The sequence below is a fragment of the Plecotus auritus genome (genome assembly GCF_963455305.1).
Source record: "Plecotus auritus genome assembly, chromosome: 5".
Taxonomy (NCBI): domain Eukaryota; kingdom Metazoa; phylum Chordata; class Mammalia; order Chiroptera; family Vespertilionidae; genus Plecotus; species Plecotus auritus.
In genome coordinates this window covers 19,149,975-19,168,884 of record NC_137776.1, presented here as the reverse complement: position 1 = coordinate 19,168,884, position 18,910 = coordinate 19,149,975, and the positions used below count along the sequence as shown (strand labels likewise).

The following is an 18,910-nucleotide window of genomic DNA, read 5'->3' as shown; positions in this document are numbered from 1 at the left end:
TTTGTGATAGAGACAGCTTATCATTTGCTCTACATCAATACCAAAACGTGTTCTCTGGAAGAAATCTGATATTATCCTATCAAAGTGTGAATTTAAGTCATAATGTTCCCTTTTCTAGGTACAAGAGCCTTATCTCTAATTGCAAAGTGACACTCTTAAGGGCTGCTCAAAGAAACTATTGTTCAAGATGGAGAGAAAGAGAAGACCCTTACCAGGTACAACTCATGTGCCACCCAGACAGACCCCAGACCGTAAAATGTATCAGGAAGGCAAAGCTGTGAGGTATTAATATGCTTTATTTATGAACCGGATTTGGTATCTTAGAATGTTTTCTTTGAAACTATGTTTCCCATTCTGGCTTCCTTGCTTCTTCATGGTGCCAATCTAGGTCGACAGGAGAAAGTGAGCCCATTGTTCCACATTTCACTTAAGAGAACACCACTTCAAAGAGAAGATCACCACCACCTGACAAAAATGAAACAAGTCATCAGTTTTAAAGCACTGTGCCTAGGTGTGCATGTTCATCCCAACTTTTTCGGGGATTCAAGTGATTTTAGGGCACCTACTCTGAATGATTATGTTCCTATAGCTAGAACAACAGAACCATCTAAATAAAACTTGAATATATAATCAATTTCCAAATTTCCCCCCTTAATATTAGCAAAGTACTGTAGTGTTTCGAATTGCCCCCTCCTACCCTCTGCTAAAAACAAAACCCAAACTTAAAAATAGAGTTAACTCCTTGAACAAAGAAAAATGTACTTTTATCCAAATTCCTTTAAAGGGTACTAGGGCTTTTAAATCCAAAACAGATAAAACAAACCATCCAAAGAAAACAAAATTAATACTCTATAATGTCCCTTTTTAGCTATACTACCTTTAAAAAATTTATTTTGCTAATTGTACTTAGTGGTTATAGAATTAAATCTGTTGCATTTCTTAATGGTCAACCTCGTTCATGAATAATCAGGTATTAACATGAAATAATTTATTTATGAAACAGAGGGGACACAAATGTACTTAACCAAAATTACATTTGACATACAGTTTTAATCACTTTTACTATTTATACTTCTAAGTTTTATATCTACCAATTTATATCACATTCTTCACATGAACCATAAGCCAGAGCTAAGTATACTGTATTTATAACATGACTTATGATCTAAGATTTGAAAAAGTTCCTTTTTAAAAATATTTTTTATTGATTTTTAGAGAAAGAGAGGAAGGGAGAGGGAGAAACATCGATATGAGAGTAAAACTACCTCCTGCATGCCCCCTACCGGGATTGAGCGGCTACCTAGGTATGTACCCTGACCAGGAATTGAACCAGCAACCTGTTGATGTACTGGACAATAACCAACTGAGCTACATTGTGCAGTGACCAAATTATTTATGGGATAAGAATGTATCTTCGATATCTATGCATTTTGTCCCTTGAAAACAGTTTAACACATGGGAACTAGGTTTGTGATTAGCTTTATATTCATCCATTCGGCAAATGTTTTTTGAGTAACAACTCAGGCCAAACATTTTGCTAGTTCTAAGAAAACAGTTGTTAGCAGGATAGACATAATCCCTGCCCTTAAAAAGATGACGTTGTAGTGAATAAAATAATTACAAATCGTATAATGAAGGAAATGTGCAAGGCGCTAATATGTGAGTTGGTGCTGGGAAGGCATCGTTTCAGCAGAATGGGACAGGCAGGATCCGGAAGAACCAGCTGTGTGAAGTGTGGTGGGGGTGGGGTGTGTTTTCTCCCCACCTCCTCACCCCCATCCCCAAAGTGAAAATTTAACTATCCAACTGGATACAACGGGCAAATGGGATGGTACCGTACTTCCCTGGTAGTGCATTTTTATGCACAGGCTAACTGTAGGTGTACTTTAAAAATGTGTGCAGTGTGGTTAGGGTAGAAAGTGGAAATATGTTTTCTAACCACTATAAAAATACTGTTGAGAAAAAACTGTGAACAAAGTGAATTACCACAGTTTATAAAAGGTTCCTTCCCACAAGTGGAACCCGGAGTCTCACAGCCAGGACTATTCAACGGCAGAGGATGAAACAGAACCCTGAGCTGTAGTATCTAAACATAATATTGTCTTCTTTGGGATAAATTGGATATGCCAGGATCTGCAAATTAGAAAGGAACATAGGATGTTAAAAAGAGGAACAAGTTTCCCCAAATGGTCTAATTCTCACAGGTGATTATTTACCATCCTAAAATCTGGGAGCCAATTCACCCTTCCCCCTCCCTCCCTGCCCCCCAATTCTTGGGGAGACAGAGTCACCAATTGTAAAATGTCTGAATGCTTAGCCACTAGAGGGAGAGAGTGTGCCTCTGGTGATTAGGAAGCCAATGAAAGCAACTTCTGAAAAGGATAGTCTTTCAAGGGAGCTAAATTAAGCTCTAATCAGCCAGGGGGCAAGGACTTTACCAACTGTGGTAACTTTGAGTAACTTTAGGGTAATTCCTTAAAACTTCATATTAATTACTCTTCTATTAAACATTAAAATGTTTAAACTATCCAGACATTTCCTCTTAATTTTCAGTGTTAAGTCATCTTTCCTAAGGACCTCCATAACTTTTTAGATAGTTTAACACTTAGGCTTAGTTTTTTAGGAGGGATTTATGGCAATTTAGAGAAGTTATGTTACCATTTATATACTGGGAATCAACATTCCACTTTTTAAAGGTAATTTAAGGTTAAAATATTTGCTATCTATTGGGATGATTAAAATGATTTGTGGAATTCTGTTGTCTTTCCTAAAATATGTCATCAAGAAAATTACTTTTATTTACCTAATTGACAAGAAAAACAAAACATATAACTCTTTGGAACTACAATTTCTCTTAAAGTCATTGATATCCTGAGCCCAATGATTTGCTCTCCAATGAATATTGGGTAATCTTATTTTCAGAATGGCACCAACTATAAAGTTTCCTAATTTAGTAACCAGCCTACTGATTACACTTGTCTAATAAACTTTTAAAAAGTAATTCATTATAAAATGTAAATTTAGCATTATACAAGTTATATACGGTATCCATTACAATGATCACATAGTGTGCATCAACATGAATGAATTACTCCATCACAAAATCTAAAGGAAAGACATTATCCAAAATTTCCCAGACATACAGAATAGTGCTTAAGATATGGTTAATATAGTTAATGATTTTATTTTCAATGTGTCATTTTTCTATCCTCAGCAGAAAAGAAAAAAAAAAAAAAAGCAACTCAGCAACTATTTCTGGGATTCTTGGAAGGAGGAGTTCGGTGCCTGCGCCTACTCTTTCAGCATCGATTTTCCTCACAATCTGTGATATGGTTTCTCAGAAACGCTGTTTGGTAGTCCTAATACTTTGGTGTGTTTTTCAAACGTAAGCCACCCAGGCGACACAGTTCAGTATTTTCAGGTCCTTTCATTTTCCTTTTCCCTTTAATTAGAGAAGTCTCTATTCCCTCTTTTTGCAAATGTGGTCAAGAAAAATGCTAAATGCTACTACCTGTAGCAAGAACACACATTTCACATGACGATCTATTTGAGTTGTTCCCAAATCAATTTTAAAAAGCTGTGCGACAACGAAGGGTTGATACTGATTGACAGCACTTGACTCTACAACTTTTTGGACCCTCACGCGTGCCTTGGACTTCGGTGGATGTGGCAGTTGCCTGGGGAAGAAGACGCAAGCAAACACTCTAATTTTAAACTTGCCCTGGAAAGCACTTCCAAAATAGTAAGAGTTGAGCTGCATCTCAGACCCGACTTTCCCTTTCAATCCGTTCCCGAGGACCCGCGTATCCCGATCCGTGTCCCGGTCCGTCGGGTGCCGTTCACTGGAATTGCACCGCATAGTTTATTGCGAAGCCCAAGTGGGTGGGTCCACGCGCACCGCCCGATCGGGCCAGGACGGCCAGCCCCGAGCTCCGCGTCGGGCGCCGGGATCGCCGCCGCTCCGGTCGCCCGGCCTCGCCACAAATCCCATTTGGAAAGAAAAGTTCACGCGGCCGAAATGAGCCTCCCCTCTCCCTGGCGATCCTTCCTTCCCGGCCGGCAGAAAACGTGAGATTTATTATGACTGGGCGCGGGGCGGGCGGGGGGAGGACGGGTAGAATGAGTGGGTCGGGGTCGCGGTGGGACTCGAGGAAAGCTGGTTACCTGGTGGCCCTTGGGGGGCGGGGTCCGCCGGGGGGCGGGGGGCGGCGAGGCCGGGCGCGCGCGGGTGGGCTCTAGGCAGTGCGCGCGTCGCCGCGCCGCCGGGGCCGCACTTGTCCTGTAATCGATTGCCGAGCGCGCCGAGCGGCCCGGCGCGCAGACCCGCGCACTCGCGCCCTCCCCAGCCCGCGCGCGCGCCCTCCCACACTCCCACACGCACGGGCGCCCGGGGGCCCGCACACACGCACGCACGCGCGCGCGCACGCACGGCCGGCCGCCCGCCTGCCCGCGCCCCCTGCCCGCCGCCACCGTCGCCGCCGCCGCCGCCGCCGCCAGCCCGCCCTCCGCCCGCGGGCGTCTGCGCGAGCCCGGCCGGCGGGGGAGATGTGCTCCGGCTGCGGCGGATCGGTTTCTCGGGGTTTGACCAGCTGTCCCGGGCTAACCCTGCTCCTCGCTGAAGATGGAGGAAGTAAAAACAGGATTACCCTTAGCTACAGATCCACTGCCTTAGTTTCCACCACCCACCGCAGTGCACAAACACACGTTAGGCACAGGAAAGAAAGAAAGAGAGAGGACACACTAACAGTAAACACAAACAAAAGGGTGATGGGATTATTTTACTGCATGCACTGCTGAGGTAAATCTCCGTTTGGCTTTTGCGTGGGGAAGAACAGCTCTTGTTTTATTTGTCTTCTGGTTCCTAGCTTATCTATAAATATGTGTGTCTTGATTTGCAAAGGCGGGGGGGAGTGTTTTCAAAGTTAAGTGTAATTATATGGCATCTCGTTTTGCACGGTAATGTGATCAAATGACTTGTTGCTGTTAACCAGTGATAATAATAATAATGTAGATATTTTTCTCCGGGAGGGATGGCTTGTGGTTACGAGTAGGGTCATCATGTCTGTAAAGGACGCTCAGGGAATCGGGTTGACGGTGATGTCCTCTGCCTTCACGTACCGGTCCCCTCCTTGAGATCTGTTTCTGGGATGTTAATCGATTAATCAGTTCTCATCTCTCTAGCTGTCATGGATTGGGACTTGTTTTGCTTTGTTTTAACTTGAATTCCAAGAAAGGTCGGGTAGCTTGGCATAGATTGCAGCTGTCCAGAGAGGAGGTAATATCCAGATCCTGTTGGAATTTAATAAAAAATAAACAAAACAAAACAGGTATGACACATGCAAAAAGGCAGCAGTTAAATCACCCTGACAGGTTCCACTATGGGCGAAAGAGATGGAATTAAGATTTCTTTCTTTCTTTCTTTATTTGCCAAAAAAAAAAAAAACAGTCTTGGGAAGTTGGCCTAGGTTCCTTGCTGGGTTCTGCCTGACTGTCCCTCCCTTCTAACCTCCCTCCCCCCTCACCCCCCACCTTTTCTTTCAGTTTTCTTGTCTTAGCTTTTGGTCGATTCTTAAAGAACCGGTGGATCAAGTTTTTTCTCTTCTTGTTAATCGCATTGCTGTAGCACTGACTGACCTCTCTCTCTTTCTCTCTCTCTCTCTCTCTCCTTTTTTTTCCTCTTTCCTGAAAGTACGTGGTGCCATTCCTGAGTGACTTTTCCTACTAGACCATCCCAAAGGGACGAGGGGGAGGGGTAGGAGGAGGAGGAGGAGAAGGAGGAGGAGGAGGAGGAGGAGGAGGAGGAGAAGGGGGGTGTTCCTTCTCTCTCATTTCTTGGTTTTGTTTATCAGCCGATCTGTTTGCTGGATTTGGGCTCGGAATGACCCACCTGTAAAGTGCTTTTTCTTCCTCCTCGCCTTGAACTCTGCAGGGGGCTTGGCTTGGAGGGGGCCAGGGAGGGAAAGAGAGAAGGGGGGGGGGGGGGACACAAAAAACTTCTTTCTTTCTCCCTCCGTGTATCTTCAGCCCGACATTGTCACCTCCTCTTGGAGGGGTTAGAAGAAGCTGAGATCTCCCGACAGAGCTGGAAATGGTGATGAATCTTTTTTAATCAAGGGACAATTCCTTTTGTATGTACATTTCGTTTCTCTTTCTCCTTTTCTTTTTCTTGCTTTCCTTCTCTGAGGGTTAATAACCATTTCATTGATGGGGCAGACTTCTTTCGCTTCTCCCTGACATTTCTTTCTTTTTTAATATGTGTGTGTGTGTGTGTTTAAATGTGTACATTTTTAAAGAGATAAACTCATTTGTAAAATAGCTGAAGAAACTGCGCCCCTTTTAAACTTTACGGATGCCTTTCTTTAACGCCTTATGTAATCATAATTTGAAAGAATTTGATAACAGTACAGCAGGTTGAAATTTAAGTGCTATGTAGTGGCTGAGTTGGGAATTTGATCTGATTATTCCATAAAGAAAGAAAAGTTTTTTTTTGGGGGGGGGGGGTGTAGGGAGGGTGGTGGTGAAGAAGGGGAGGGGAGGGAGAAGGGAAGTGGTTTTGGAGACAAGTGAAGCTGCCTGTTTTCCAGTAAGTAATGGAGAAATTCCAGGAGCCAGGGCTAAATATACTTGGCGATCAATACAGAAATGGCTCATTGTGAATAATTTAGCTGCTGGTGCAGTGAGAGTTTTGAAACTAAAGGCAAAAAGGACCAGGGCCAAAGGGGAAAAAAAAATAAGTAAAAAATCTCCTCAGGACATGTCAATTCTTTAAACTTTTTCTTTCAAAGAATACAGTTAGCTTATCGATCTTTTCATTATGTGAAATCAAAGCTAGGGGGTGTCATCTCATACAACTTACTTTTGTTTCTGAGAATTAAGTTCTTGTTTTGCGTCATTGGTGCATGAGAATAATTCCCCAAACTTTAAAAAAAAAAGTGATTCCCTTCCCAACAGCGAAAAGTTTTATGAAATTTTCAGAATCAGACTGTATTAAGTAAGTTTGGCATTTGTATCCAACCACGGTCTGGCAGGAAATGAAGATTGCATTGAACAGGTGCTTACCCAGAACTTGGGGTAGGCTAAAACGCCAATACAAGTTCAGGAGTTGGGTAACGGCTGCAGAAATCTTAGAGACACACTTGGGCACGAAGTTTTTGTTTTGTTTTGTTTTGTTTTCTTATGTATGTTTGTCCTCCCCCCCCTCCCTCTTAGAACATGATGAACCAACTTGCAACAATTGTGAATAGAGCTATCTGTATACTAGGGAAGTCCTCAAACTGCAGTGCGATTGTGGGAAGTAGTGACTGGTAAAATACTTAAGTCCCATTTAACATTGGAGATGGCCCCCTAGTTTTGTTGTTGTTGTTGTTTTTCTTTGAACCCAGTAAATTCTGATTAAGAGAGTCATTCCTTTCTTGCTACAGCCCATCTTACAGCACACTTATCTTTCCTCTCCTATCTCCAGCAGGAATCAGATCATTTGCAGAAAGAGTTCAGTGACTTGCAAATGAGCACATACAGTACACTGTAGTATGTTTCCTGGGCACAGGTTGCAGCAGCAGCAACATGGGCTAACTGCTTGGAGCTTCAAATAAGTTAAGCATTTAATGGCAGAACTGAAAGGAATCATTGTGTTAAGGGTCTGATCTTTTGTATTGCAGCACTGCACTTTGACTATGGAAACAGAGGCTATCGATGGCTATATAACGTGTAAGTATTCGTTTCCTTTAATTTTCTTCATTGCTAATAAAGTTACGCTTCTGTATTACCTGTACTTGAACTTCTCAATTGTAAGTCTTTATCACGGATTCTATACTCTTCTATCTGTTAACAACTTCACCCTTAAAGTGAGTTTGATATAAAATAATAGCATACAGTGAAATAGAAATATACTTACTATATTAAAGATAACATGTAAATCAGTAGAGCTTAGCAGAGCCACACTTTCCTGGTTGATTACCTAAGTTTACAATAGATCAGGTTACATATATGTCTACTAATATGGCGTGTGCTAAACATTTATTGCTCTGTATAGCTTACGTTATTGGACTCATATTCTGAAAGAGAATTAGCTTCTAAATTCTCAACTTGTTTGGCTAAAAACAAACAAGTTGACAGGTTTTTAGCCAACTCTCCTTTCAAAATCCAACTTTCTAAGAGCCAGCATTTTAGAAAATGCTCATTATAAATACTGTATGTTCAAGGATTAAGTTAGGTTTTAAAAGAAATTTAGTTTTTTAAACTAAAGAATACTTTAGAAATCAACTCGTCCCAATTCCTCTTATTTTACAGTTACGATTATTGTGATAGTGAAGTTTTGTCTTTTTATTTTTTTATTTTTTTGTGGGCTGGTTGTTGCTTTTTGTCATTTCATTCATTTACTATATATTTCTAAATTATATTGCCTTACAGTTTCTTTTAAGGAAAAACATATTACATTACAATTTCAAGGCTATTCGTGCCACTGCATGAGACAAAGTTGGTAATTAGATTTTATGTGACAATGAACAGAGACCAAAAGATTTTATTTTGTGAAAGCAGGTGACAATGAGCTTTCACCTGAAAGGGAGCACTCCAATATGGCAATTGACCTCACCTCAAGCACACCCAATGGACAGCATGCCTCACCAAGTCACATGACAAGCAGTAAGTCTTCTTTTTATGTTTTTCCCCCTATTTCTCTAGCAACAGCCTTGAATTTGTTAGGTCTGTGGGGTCCTCTCACATTGTGGTGTAGCTGCTGTTATAGATTTTGCTAAAGAAAGAACAACAGAGATTTATTCCTGTTCATTCTAGTATCATAAAACATGAGTCTGCTTACTAGTCTGAACTATCCCAAGGTGGCATTTGGGAGCTGGTGCTTACCTGTATCAGGTAAGAAATGTTAGGCTTTTCTGGTTATTGTTTTGACTTGTCAGGTTTATGACTAGATTTGTTGTTGCTGTTGGATTTAAAAAAAAAAAAGATGGAAACACGTCACTTCCAAAGGACTCTTCACAGTAAAAAAATGAAATAATTTTATATTGCTTTGGTACAAAGCTAATCCATCAGTGGTAGAATTGCAGTGTTGCTTTTTTATTTTATTTTATTTTTTTAAACGTGAAAGTTTTTCCTCCAGAGTGTTGGAAGTGAAGTGTAATTGAAAATTTGTAGAACTCATTTACATCCACTTCTCTAACGAAGTGAGAGTTTTTTGTTTAGGATTGTCCAGAGAAGAACTGAGAAAACTTGGAAGGATGTTTTGAACTTATAGGCATAGACAGTTTTGGCTACTGTTTTTGATGAAGAGTCATTCATTGATGTAGTAAACACTTTTGTGTAATGAAAGAACAACTTATATGCTATCAGGGACAGAGACAAAACACTTAAAGAGTATGGTTTGTTTTCTCTTATAATTTTTATCAGTTTAGTTACCAAGCGCAAATGCTCTATTATTCCTACTCAAACATTATTTGAAATCTTCTGTTTCCCTTATCGTGTCGGTATATGTTATATTCTCGTGTAGAAATGATGTCTGACTTAGATTTAACTTTATTTAATTAGACATTTTTCTATTTGGTTGATATGTGAAGGAAAGGCATTTTCTTTCCTTTTTTAAAAAAGTGAAGGTTTAATAACTAAAGAAAACTGAATCATCTACTGAATTATGAGCATATCCCTGAGTTAATTCTCATGATCTGAACAGAACAAAACTTCCTTTCCAATTCCCTCTTTCAGTTCTCAAAACTTAAGGTTACTATAAACCTATTAGCTGTGTAAGTAGTAAAGACTACTAAATTATAAGCAAAAGTATATAGAGTACTATTGAATACATTTTGCAACTCATTAACTTTAAGTGATTTTAGCTATTGACTTGAATTTTTTATTAAACTATGTGAACTTACTTATTTAATAGTTTTCTTTCTTTTTATTAATGGGAAGATTTCATTCTAGAAGCAGTCATTGAAATTCCTTTATCATGTAGAAAGAAAAATTAATAGGTAGTGAGTGAATGTATATTAAATTATAGTGCTAATGTCTTATAATGGGTCTTGTAGCATTAACTTATTTTATTTTTTTGCTAGTTGGCTATTGATTTGATAAAAGTTACACTATTAATATAATGTAGGCACTACAGTTTTTACATTATAACATTTTTACAATCTTACTAGTTCTTTAGTAGAATAGATTTTTACTTCTCAGATAATCTTTGTATGATTTCCTGAAGGTTAAAAACAGATGAATTTGCAATTTCTGTTAGCCAGCTATTTAACAGTTGGCCTTAGAAGCATTGAATATAAGGGGATAAATATTAATGTTAATCATAGACTTTACTGATATCCCCTAGCCACCACTATAACATCAGCAGGAAAATGTTTTTTAAATTGGTTAATTGCCTCCTTTATTTGTGATTTTGATTCTGGTTTAGCAAGTACTGGCTTCAAACAGGTAGTTCACCCTTTTTTTTTTAAATATATAGTCCAGAGTGCAGGCATGATCAGTTTGAACAAATAGGAGTTGTGCTTTTGACGTTTGGGCTTTTTACACCCATTAACAGTTAAATTGTGTTTGGTAAAGAGGTTTTTTGTTGTTGTTTTTAACTTACTAGCCCGTGGCAATTTCACGTTAGTATGGTTTTTGGCTAAGCTGCACGTGTTTTCGAGTCCTTTTCCAAAGCCTTGCAGGTTAAATATGTTGGCTCTCACTTCAGAGCTGTCTTGCATCCTTTATGTAGCCTCTATTTACAGTATCTAGGTTACCCACTTAGGTGTTAGATGGAGAAGATACCCATTTTTTCCTTTCTGTTAGATCTAGGAGAATATCAGCATTTGAGATTGCCAAAGCAAAAAGTGGTAGAGAGAGACTCTTGTCTAATTTGAACAAGAGACTTAGAATCTGTCACTCATATTTTTCTATAACTTGAAATAATTTGTGTGTGTGTGTGTCTGACCTGTCAAATCACTTGTGTCTGAGATCACTGGTTTTCGTAAATGCCTTTACACACATTCTTGCCTTCATTAATTGAAAAGAACTTATTTATTTTCTGCCTTTTTTAATATCTTCCTATATACTTCCTGAAGGGCTATTGCTTCCTAAAACAGAATTGCAATTTTGATTGAAAGTATTAAAGCCAAAAGTAAATGTGGAAATCTTTCAGATAGACAGCCTCCAGTAGCAAACAGGAGAGGACAGGAGTATACGTATAAGAGGGAAAGTTATTTTAAAACAGTTTAGAAAAAAAAAAAGATTTAAAACCTTTGATTTTAATAAAATAACTTCTATTCTGGCAGTAAAGTGTTGATAAGATGTGATAGCCACCTTATTTTGGCTTTAGGAAAGTGGTCAGTTTGACTATAACGTCGTAATCATTTGTTTTTGCTATTTGAGATGAAGAGTATATGTACAACTTGCTGCCAGCTATTGTATAATAAATAATGACAGCAGCTATCATTATTTGACAGGGCTAGAAGAGAGCATCAGCGACTTGGGAGAGAACTAAAAATGTTACCATGCCTGACAGTTTTGGGTTTTAAAATTCAGCAAATAAGATAATCTTAAAAAGAAGTCAGAAGTATTAGTTGATCTTAACATTTTATAATGACTGCGGCCTATGTTGTAGAATGAATTTTCTTCGAGAACTTTAGACTTTTTCTTCTAGAATAAGGATCTCTTTGATAAGAAGATGAGCATTGTTGCCTGAGATCATTAGTGTACATGTGGAGTCTGCTGACAACCTTCGGTGTCAGAGATGACAGTATATGCCTTGATGGCTACTGGAAATACACAGTGTTAAGTTATTTTAAAAATAGCTTCTGGAAGTTAAGAATCTGAGACAGACAACTCAGACAGAACAATATAAAAATAATCCATATTGTATTTCGGCCTCTCAGATGAGTCTTGCTTTGTGATTCCTTCTGTCTCTGGGTTAGCGCATTTCCAATTTTTGCAAAGTTGCTTCAGTATTGGTTTCAAACTGGTCTATACCTGCTGCTGACTATATTGAAAAAACAGTTTTAAGGCTCAAGAAATTGTAATTAATTATATTTTTCTTATCATCTACTATTATAATGCCAGTGAGTAAATTTCATTTGGATTTAGTTAAATGGTAGGAAAATACAGCCTGACACAAACTTTGTTTCTATGACTTTAAAATCTTTACATGGATCAAGTTCGCAGTCAATATTATTTATCAGTTTGATGGCCAGATGTCATCTATGGAATTGGAAGAAGTAGTCATTCTAGTAATTCTAGTTTTACTCTGACCAATAATCAGGTTACGGAATCCAGTTTATCCTTTTCAGAGTGCTTCACAATTATTTATTTTTTTCTTAGTTAGTTTCCATTTTTAGCAGCAGAAGTATATTATGGTTTCTACTTTTCATATGTGGAAATGGAAGCTTAAAGAAATCAGTTAGTTGGCCTTTTAGGTCCCTTGGCAGAAGGAAGAAGTTATCAGGATTGGGACATAAAATTGTGATATTACCTTGTAGGTTAGTTGGATTACTTAACTGCTATTTCTCTGTAATGTCATTATCACAGGATGCCCACCATGTCCAACACTGACCCAGGTTTTAGTGACAAAAGCAGTATTACAGAAGTAGAAGAGGGTTATTATGAGGGTGGAGTAACATCAGATAATCTTGCTCTAGTGCTCTTTTAAAAAGTAACTTATTTTGGGGGCTCACCAGCTTTACAAATTGTCTTCTGTAGCTTAGTTTGGCAGTCACTCTTGGTTGGATTTCCAGAGGATACACCCTAATATAACATCAGGTGGACTTGATGTAAAAACTCACTGTTTTGAATTGTGTAATGCTGAGGTTTGTGTTAAAAACATATCTTAGTTTTACTTGTTAGGAAATTTTTTAAGTTTGATTTTATTTATTTACACCTTATGAAAGCTAAGTGTTATGGCTATGTACCAAAAAAAAAAAAAAAAAAAAAAAATAGGAAAAGGAACCAAAGGAAGTATATGCAGGGAATTAACAACAAAAATGCTGTATTTTTTTTTCTTTGTACCTAATTTCTCCCTTCCCCCCATTTGTAGGCTGTTTCAGAGTAAGGATAAAGATCTGTCTTTGAGAAACAAAATGATTTATTATAGAAGCATTATCCATATTGCCTCTATATTTTCCCAAATCAGTCTTCCCCACTGGAAGAACAGTTTTTTAAAAACGGAACCAGATTAATTAGGATCTACTGGGAGCCTCCCTTCAAGCCCTAGTGTTTGGGATCTCTGGGTCTAATGCCCTTCTTCCTTAACTTTGAATATTGAGATATGTTGATCTTATTCTGAAAGATCAATAGTAGCATCACAGTCCTAACCTGAGTAAAATATGTTGTTTTTCTTTCCCTTTTCCTTTATATCCGTTTATATCAAATATACTTATTGATCTGGGAGTCTTTTCCTTTTGTGAATTAATCAATACTGAGAATATTTCTGCTTTGAAATAGGTAAGGAATATTTAGGAACTATTTCCCTTATTACAAATGTTTAATCACTACTGGAATGAGAGAAGGGAAGGGGGCATAATTTCTGAGTGTACATAGGATGCTCCTGGCATTACGCTATGTGCATCCATACCATTTCACTTAGTTTCCACAACAGCTCTGTGAGATTAACAGTTCCTCTGTTTTATAAGACAGAAAACGGAGGCTCAGTAGCAGCAGATGGTAAATGGCTAAAAATATGGGCTTTGGAATTATATGGACCTGTGCTAGAATTTTTAGTTTGCCAAAGAGCTTACTGTGTGACCTTAGGCATGTTACTTCACATCTCTGAGCTCCATTTTCCTATCTGTAGAATGGGGATAAGCAATCCCTACCTCAGTGGACTTTTGTGAGGTTGGAATGAGTCAATATATTCAGAATGCTTAGCACAGTTTCTGGCTTATCCAATAAATAATCACTGCTGCTATCAGAGCAGCCGAGTTACTTTTTCATTGTCCTATGACTCATAAGGAAAGAGTGTTGTCAAATCCAGATCTGTTTGAAATTCAAGTCTTTTGTTCTTTCCTTTTTACTACATAGATCTGTGGAACAGAGGCAGGCATTGCTAATAATTTAGGGTAAAAATTGAAGGAAAAAAACACCCTTATTTTACTGAAAGCATCTATGAAGACTTTGGTTAAGAAAGAAGTAGAGTTTGTTTTTATATTAGAAACTGTTTTTATTGATTTCAATGTTTCTTAGTTTTATGTTTTTGATGATATGTAAAGAAATAGCATTATTTACTATCAGTGCTCCGAAGACACCAGCAATTAAGAATGGAAAAAGAAAAAGTCCTCTTAATCGAGTAACCTATCCATATCTAGAATTAATTCTTTCTTAGAAAGTTTGCATCTAAAATTTTACTTTATTGATGCCTCCGGTAGTACCATAAATGCTCAATTTGATAATACTAATCAAGTGGTAGGCCCGATTGTTGCTCATTGTATATTTTGGGAGTAATGGTTTAGGACAGTGGTCGGCAAACTCATTAGTCAACAGAGCCAAATATCAACAGTACAACGGTTGAAATTTCTTTTGAGAGCCGAATTTTTTAAATTTAAACTATATAGGTAGGTACATTGTTATTAACTTAATTAGGTTACTCCTAAGCTGGCCTTTGCTAAAAATTCAAGGGCCAAAGAGCCGCCTGTGGCTCGCGAGCCGCAGTTTGCCGACCACTGGTTTAGGTGTTTTAATTTTGAAGTAAGCTTAGCATATAAAGATCACTTATATGCATTTGACATGTTGCTGCGTTGTTCTAGTTGAGTAATTCAGCAAGTACTGATAGGCTACCTTTTAGGTGCCAGGCACTGTAAGGTGAATCCAAAGGTGAATAGTACACCATCCTTGTCCTCCAGGAGCCCACACTCTAGTTTGAAAGATAGTCATCTAAACAGGGCATTATACTGTGGTAAGCCAGTGTTCTATTTATTATGGGGAATGGAGCAGGGAGGGTACCAGTTCTGAAGACTTCCTAGAAGGAGAGGCAGCTTGAGCTGAGACTTATTAAATGAATAGGACTTAGGAGGGAAGTAGAAGGCTTTTCAGTGAACTCACCCACAGTGGTAGCTGAGACATAACAGACATGTTCTGGGAAATACAAGCAGGTTGGTATGTCTAGATTTGTCAAGTTGGAGTCGAGGTATCAGAAGCCAGAGATAACTCTGGAGAATTAATCAGGGCAAATAATACATATCCTGTATAAGAAGAAACTTGGATTTCATTTTCAAGAAAGCCAAAGCAGATGACTTGCCTCTTGATTGACATGGACCACACTGGCTGCAATGTGGGGGAAAAGATTTGCATGGGGACCAGTCTAGAGGCAGGGCTTCTCTAACAGGCTGTGGTAGGGATTAAGTGAGAAGTCATGAGAGCTAGTGGTAATGGTGATAATAAGAAAGAGAAGGATCTGGGAAGTACATAATAGCTTAAAGTGGACTGGACTTGGATAAAGGAGAGGAGGAAGTTCATGACCTCTAAATTATTAGATAGATAGTGATAGGTTCCATCAGGGGAGATAGGAAATATTGGAGCAGGTTTCCAGGAAAATATTTAGTTGAGTTTAATTCTGGATACAGAGAGTTTGAAGTACCTGTAGAATTTGGGAGAGGATAGCAATCAGGCAGGTGGATAGATTAGCTCAAGTGTGAATTTTCCTAATTAGAGAAATCTAATATGTATCTTGTGGCTTGGTTTCTTTCCCTCCTGTATTACTTTAACAATAGTTTAGTATTTCTTAAAAATTCTATCCTAAGTAATTCTTAGCATTTGATCAGTGACCTTACTTCCCTCACTGCCCCATTAAATCAAAATTCTATATTGAAATGTATGAGCACAGGTTTTAATGAACTCTCTTTGCTTAATGGAGTCCTTTTATGCTGGTCTCAGAAGTTGGATTAGTTAATGTGATTGACTTACTAATTTTTAAACAAAATATGCCAGCCCTTCTCCTTAAAATTTTATGATATATTAAATATCGTACCTTTTATGGTTATACATTTTAAAAAGTCATAAGGCTAATGTATGGCACATACTTCAATGCCTCTACTATAATGATTTCTCTTTATTCTGTGACCTTATTCTTTATAAATAAATATATAATTTCAAATATATAAGGAATGATTTATTAACTAAATACTGACCAGATCTGCCACATTAGTTGTCTAGGAATTTAATAATTTTATCCAGAGCTTTTTTGAAAGCTTTGAGATAAATATACATACATGATGATATATATTTGAAAATGGTTTGCTGTATACTTAATTAAAAGAAAACTTATAATACTGCCCCCCCCCCCAGGGGTAAAATTACCTAGAGGGAAAAGTGTAATATAAAAAACACACATTGTAACTAGCATACTTATTTGCCTCAAAAATATATTTTATGGAACTTCATCTTAAAAATGTAAGCTTTGATTACCTGTGATGCCATGGGATTCCAAATGAATGTTAATGATGGAAATACTTCATCTGAGATTTCCTGTATGTGGAGATTCAGAAATCTCTAGAGAGGTATTTTTCATCTTTCAAACATTGATCCAGCCAACATTTATTAAGCATTTACTTTGTGTGATGCACTGCTGATGCTGGGGCACAAGAAATATGTAAGTGAGTTTGGTAGAGAGGGACATTATCTTTCATGGTTCAAATGAATTCATTTTTTATTTGAGATGTTTTTAAAGATTTCTTTGGAGATATGTATTTGAGATAAGCCTTTTGCATTTAGAAGCAAATAAGTGTGATGTGCTCATCATGATGCATATCCATTATAGATGAATGAGTTCCTTCTTGCCTTTCACCATCAAGAGTTCTTAAAAAATGAATAAATTTGAAGATACACAATGAGACAAACAAAAATACAACCAGCTAGGTTCCCACAGGATAACATTTCCCTAAGAACTTTTTTGTAATGCAAGATTTGGTGCTCAGTCCTACAAATTCCTCAACTTGACTGGCAGCACATTTAGAGTAGACCCATATCTCAGGGTTGGCTTGCATTAAACAATTCTATAAAATAAATCTTTAAAATCAGAATGCCAATTTATGTCTGTATTTTGACTACAAATAAACAACAAACAAAACACCCCAACCAATCACTCCAGTTGGCTTGGCCAGATCAATTTGTTATTGCAAACCCATCTATATGGGTAATCAGTGAAGGGCATTTGTTAGCAAGAAATCAGTACCAAGGAAGTTAGTTATATAATTCAAATATTTAATGGCACCAAACTAAAAGAGCCTAATATGTTCAGCATCACATTAGATGTACCTTACCATTTGGATCAAGTCCTTTGTTCCATTCCTTCTTCCCTGGATGGACATGGATTTAGATCCCCTAGAGAAGCTCAGACAAAATACTTCTTTTCCTTTTTTTTTTTCTTCTCAGCTTCCTTGGCTAAATCCTCTAGTTTCAGTCTTTAACTTATATCACTATATATAATCAGGTTACAACCAATTCTTACAGGCCTGGGATCCATTCATTTTCTTTAATGTAATTTTATACTTATTAAATGTTGATTTCATAGATTAACTTTATGAAAACAATCTTATAACACCTATAAAGAATATCCCAACTATTACCATAACGTCAGACTTCCATTCACAGAAATGTTGATGGGTGATGTGGTTTAAGAGGTATTAATATCTATTATAGATGAAGGTGGAAAATAGCACTGCCACCTGAGAAAGACACCTTAAGTTGGCTGGGTATTCCGAAGAGTTAGTTTATAGGTCAACTGGAGCAAACGTCTCACCAGTTTCATGAAATCATTGAAGTAGTCTGACTACAGCAAAGAGATTTTATAGAAAATTATAGTATTTTAGTTTAGCAAATAGGGAAGGCTATCTTAATGACTGAGTGTGAACTTAAGAATATTTTTCAAAGCATACAGCTTCATTTTGGGCCACACATTGATTACAAAGAAGTTCATTGGAGATTTCACAGATGTGTGCCTTTGAGGACAATGTTCATGCCTCATTTCTCACTTCATTCCAGTATATAGTGTCATACTGGTGCATTGTAGAAACCCAGTCATTACTTATTGAATTAAGGAACTATTTATGATTAGCATGCTGCACATCTGTATTTAAATGATGCGCTTCTGGCCATTTGAGGAAATTTGGAAACTTGATTTCTTTGATGTTGAAATAATTCTGACATCCCAATTTACTTGTTATTTTCTCTGTTTGGGTATGCATTTATTTTAAGAATGTGTTACTCCTAAAATGATCAGCCCCCAAAAATGATCTCTAAGATTCTGAACAGCTCTTAAGTTTTCCGATTCTATACAATCATATTCAATAGAATCCAAGTTAATGTAAATGTTTCCGTGAATATTTTATAGTTATTATCATCATCTCATTACTAATAACTTTATATAGCAAATTTAGAGTTTGTAGTCCGTATGCTTATAATTTTAAAATCAGTTCTTTATCACTTTTTTAAACTACTTTTAGTAGCATGTACAAAATGAAATGCTTCAATTAACTTTTCTCATGCACTGCAGATATTTTGAGGAGCACATAATTAATCAGTGTAAAGTCACGTCCTAATAAATTAACATTCTGGGTGTCTGCACCTTTGAAGTTTCTGTCATTGCTCTCATATTATCATGGTAGCTGTAACTCTTCTTACCCCTGACTATATCAACTTTACATGCTTTTCACTAAAACATCAGTATGAAGGGCTTGGTCCTATTTTGAAGTGCTGGGGTCCTGCATTGCTCTGTTTCCTTTGAATTAACTTTAAGAATTTTTGGTTTAGTTCTAAAGAGGTATCACTTCTTCTACAACTATGTAAAACATTTTCTGCTACAGTCATATTTTCTGAAGACCCTTCATGCTTTGTTTTTGTTGTTTAAAACAAACATTAACAAGTAATAGTTACATATGGAAATCTATTTCTTTTGTAAGACATGTCTTACAAGTCTTTTAATCAGAAATGTAAA

At 37.5% G+C, this 18,910-nt stretch overlaps 2 protein-coding genes across 5 annotated transcripts in view; one reads left to right on the top strand and one right to left on the bottom strand.

Annotated features, from left to right (window-relative positions):
- Nucleotides 1-277: 277 nt before the first annotated feature.
- On the bottom strand, nucleotides 278-4,375 carry LOC308249192 (uncharacterized protein). 3 transcript variants are annotated; one of them, XR_013960688.1, is made up of 3 exons: nucleotides 4,165-4,375; nucleotides 1,987-2,133; nucleotides 278-465 (listed from the first exon to the last, which is right to left on the bottom strand). XR_013960688.1 is itself a non-coding variant. In XM_080670093.1 (3 exons), exons 1-2 carry the CDS (start codon nucleotides 3,857-3,859, stop codon nucleotides 2,047-2,049), a joined length of 435 nt encoding a protein of 144 aa, XP_080526219.1. In that variant the 5' UTR covers nucleotides 3,860-3,963; the 3' UTR covers nucleotides 278-465; nucleotides 1,987-2,046. The 3 variants fall into 3 exon arrangements, 2 of the variants coding, with proteins under 2 accessions (XP_080526219.1, XP_080526220.1); XM_080670093.1 differs by lacking the exon at nucleotides 4,165-4,375 and adding an exon at nucleotides 3,512-3,963; XM_080670094.1 differs by lacking the exon at nucleotides 4,165-4,375 and adding an exon at nucleotides 3,512-3,963 and having other exon boundaries at nucleotides 281-465; nucleotides 1,990-2,133.
- A 136-nt stretch (nucleotides 4,376-4,511) lies between these two features.
- IKZF2 (IKAROS family zinc finger 2) overlaps nucleotides 4,512-18,910 on the top strand; it is a 140,842-nt gene continuing 126,443 nt past the window's right edge. For both annotated transcript variants that reach the window (XM_080670092.1, XM_080670091.1), the window contains exons 1-3: nucleotides 4,512-4,798; nucleotides 7,659-7,707; nucleotides 8,539-8,643. In XM_080670092.1, the coding sequence (XP_080526218.1) occupies nucleotides 7,674-7,707; nucleotides 8,539-8,643 (139 nt within the window). In that variant the 5' untranslated portion in view covers nucleotides 4,512-4,798; nucleotides 7,659-7,673. The remainder of the gene's footprint in view (nucleotides 4,799-7,658; nucleotides 7,708-8,538; nucleotides 8,644-18,910) is intronic.

Coding starts and splice junctions, on each gene's coding strand:
- LOC308249192 (XM_080670093.1), bottom strand. CDS start 3,859: ATGCGGTGCAATTCCAGTGAACGGCACCCGACGGACCGGGACACGGAT. Junction 2,134..3,511: donor AATGTGTGTTCTTGCTACAG/GTAGTAGCATTT, acceptor TCTAATTTGCAG/ATCCTGGCATATCCAATTTA.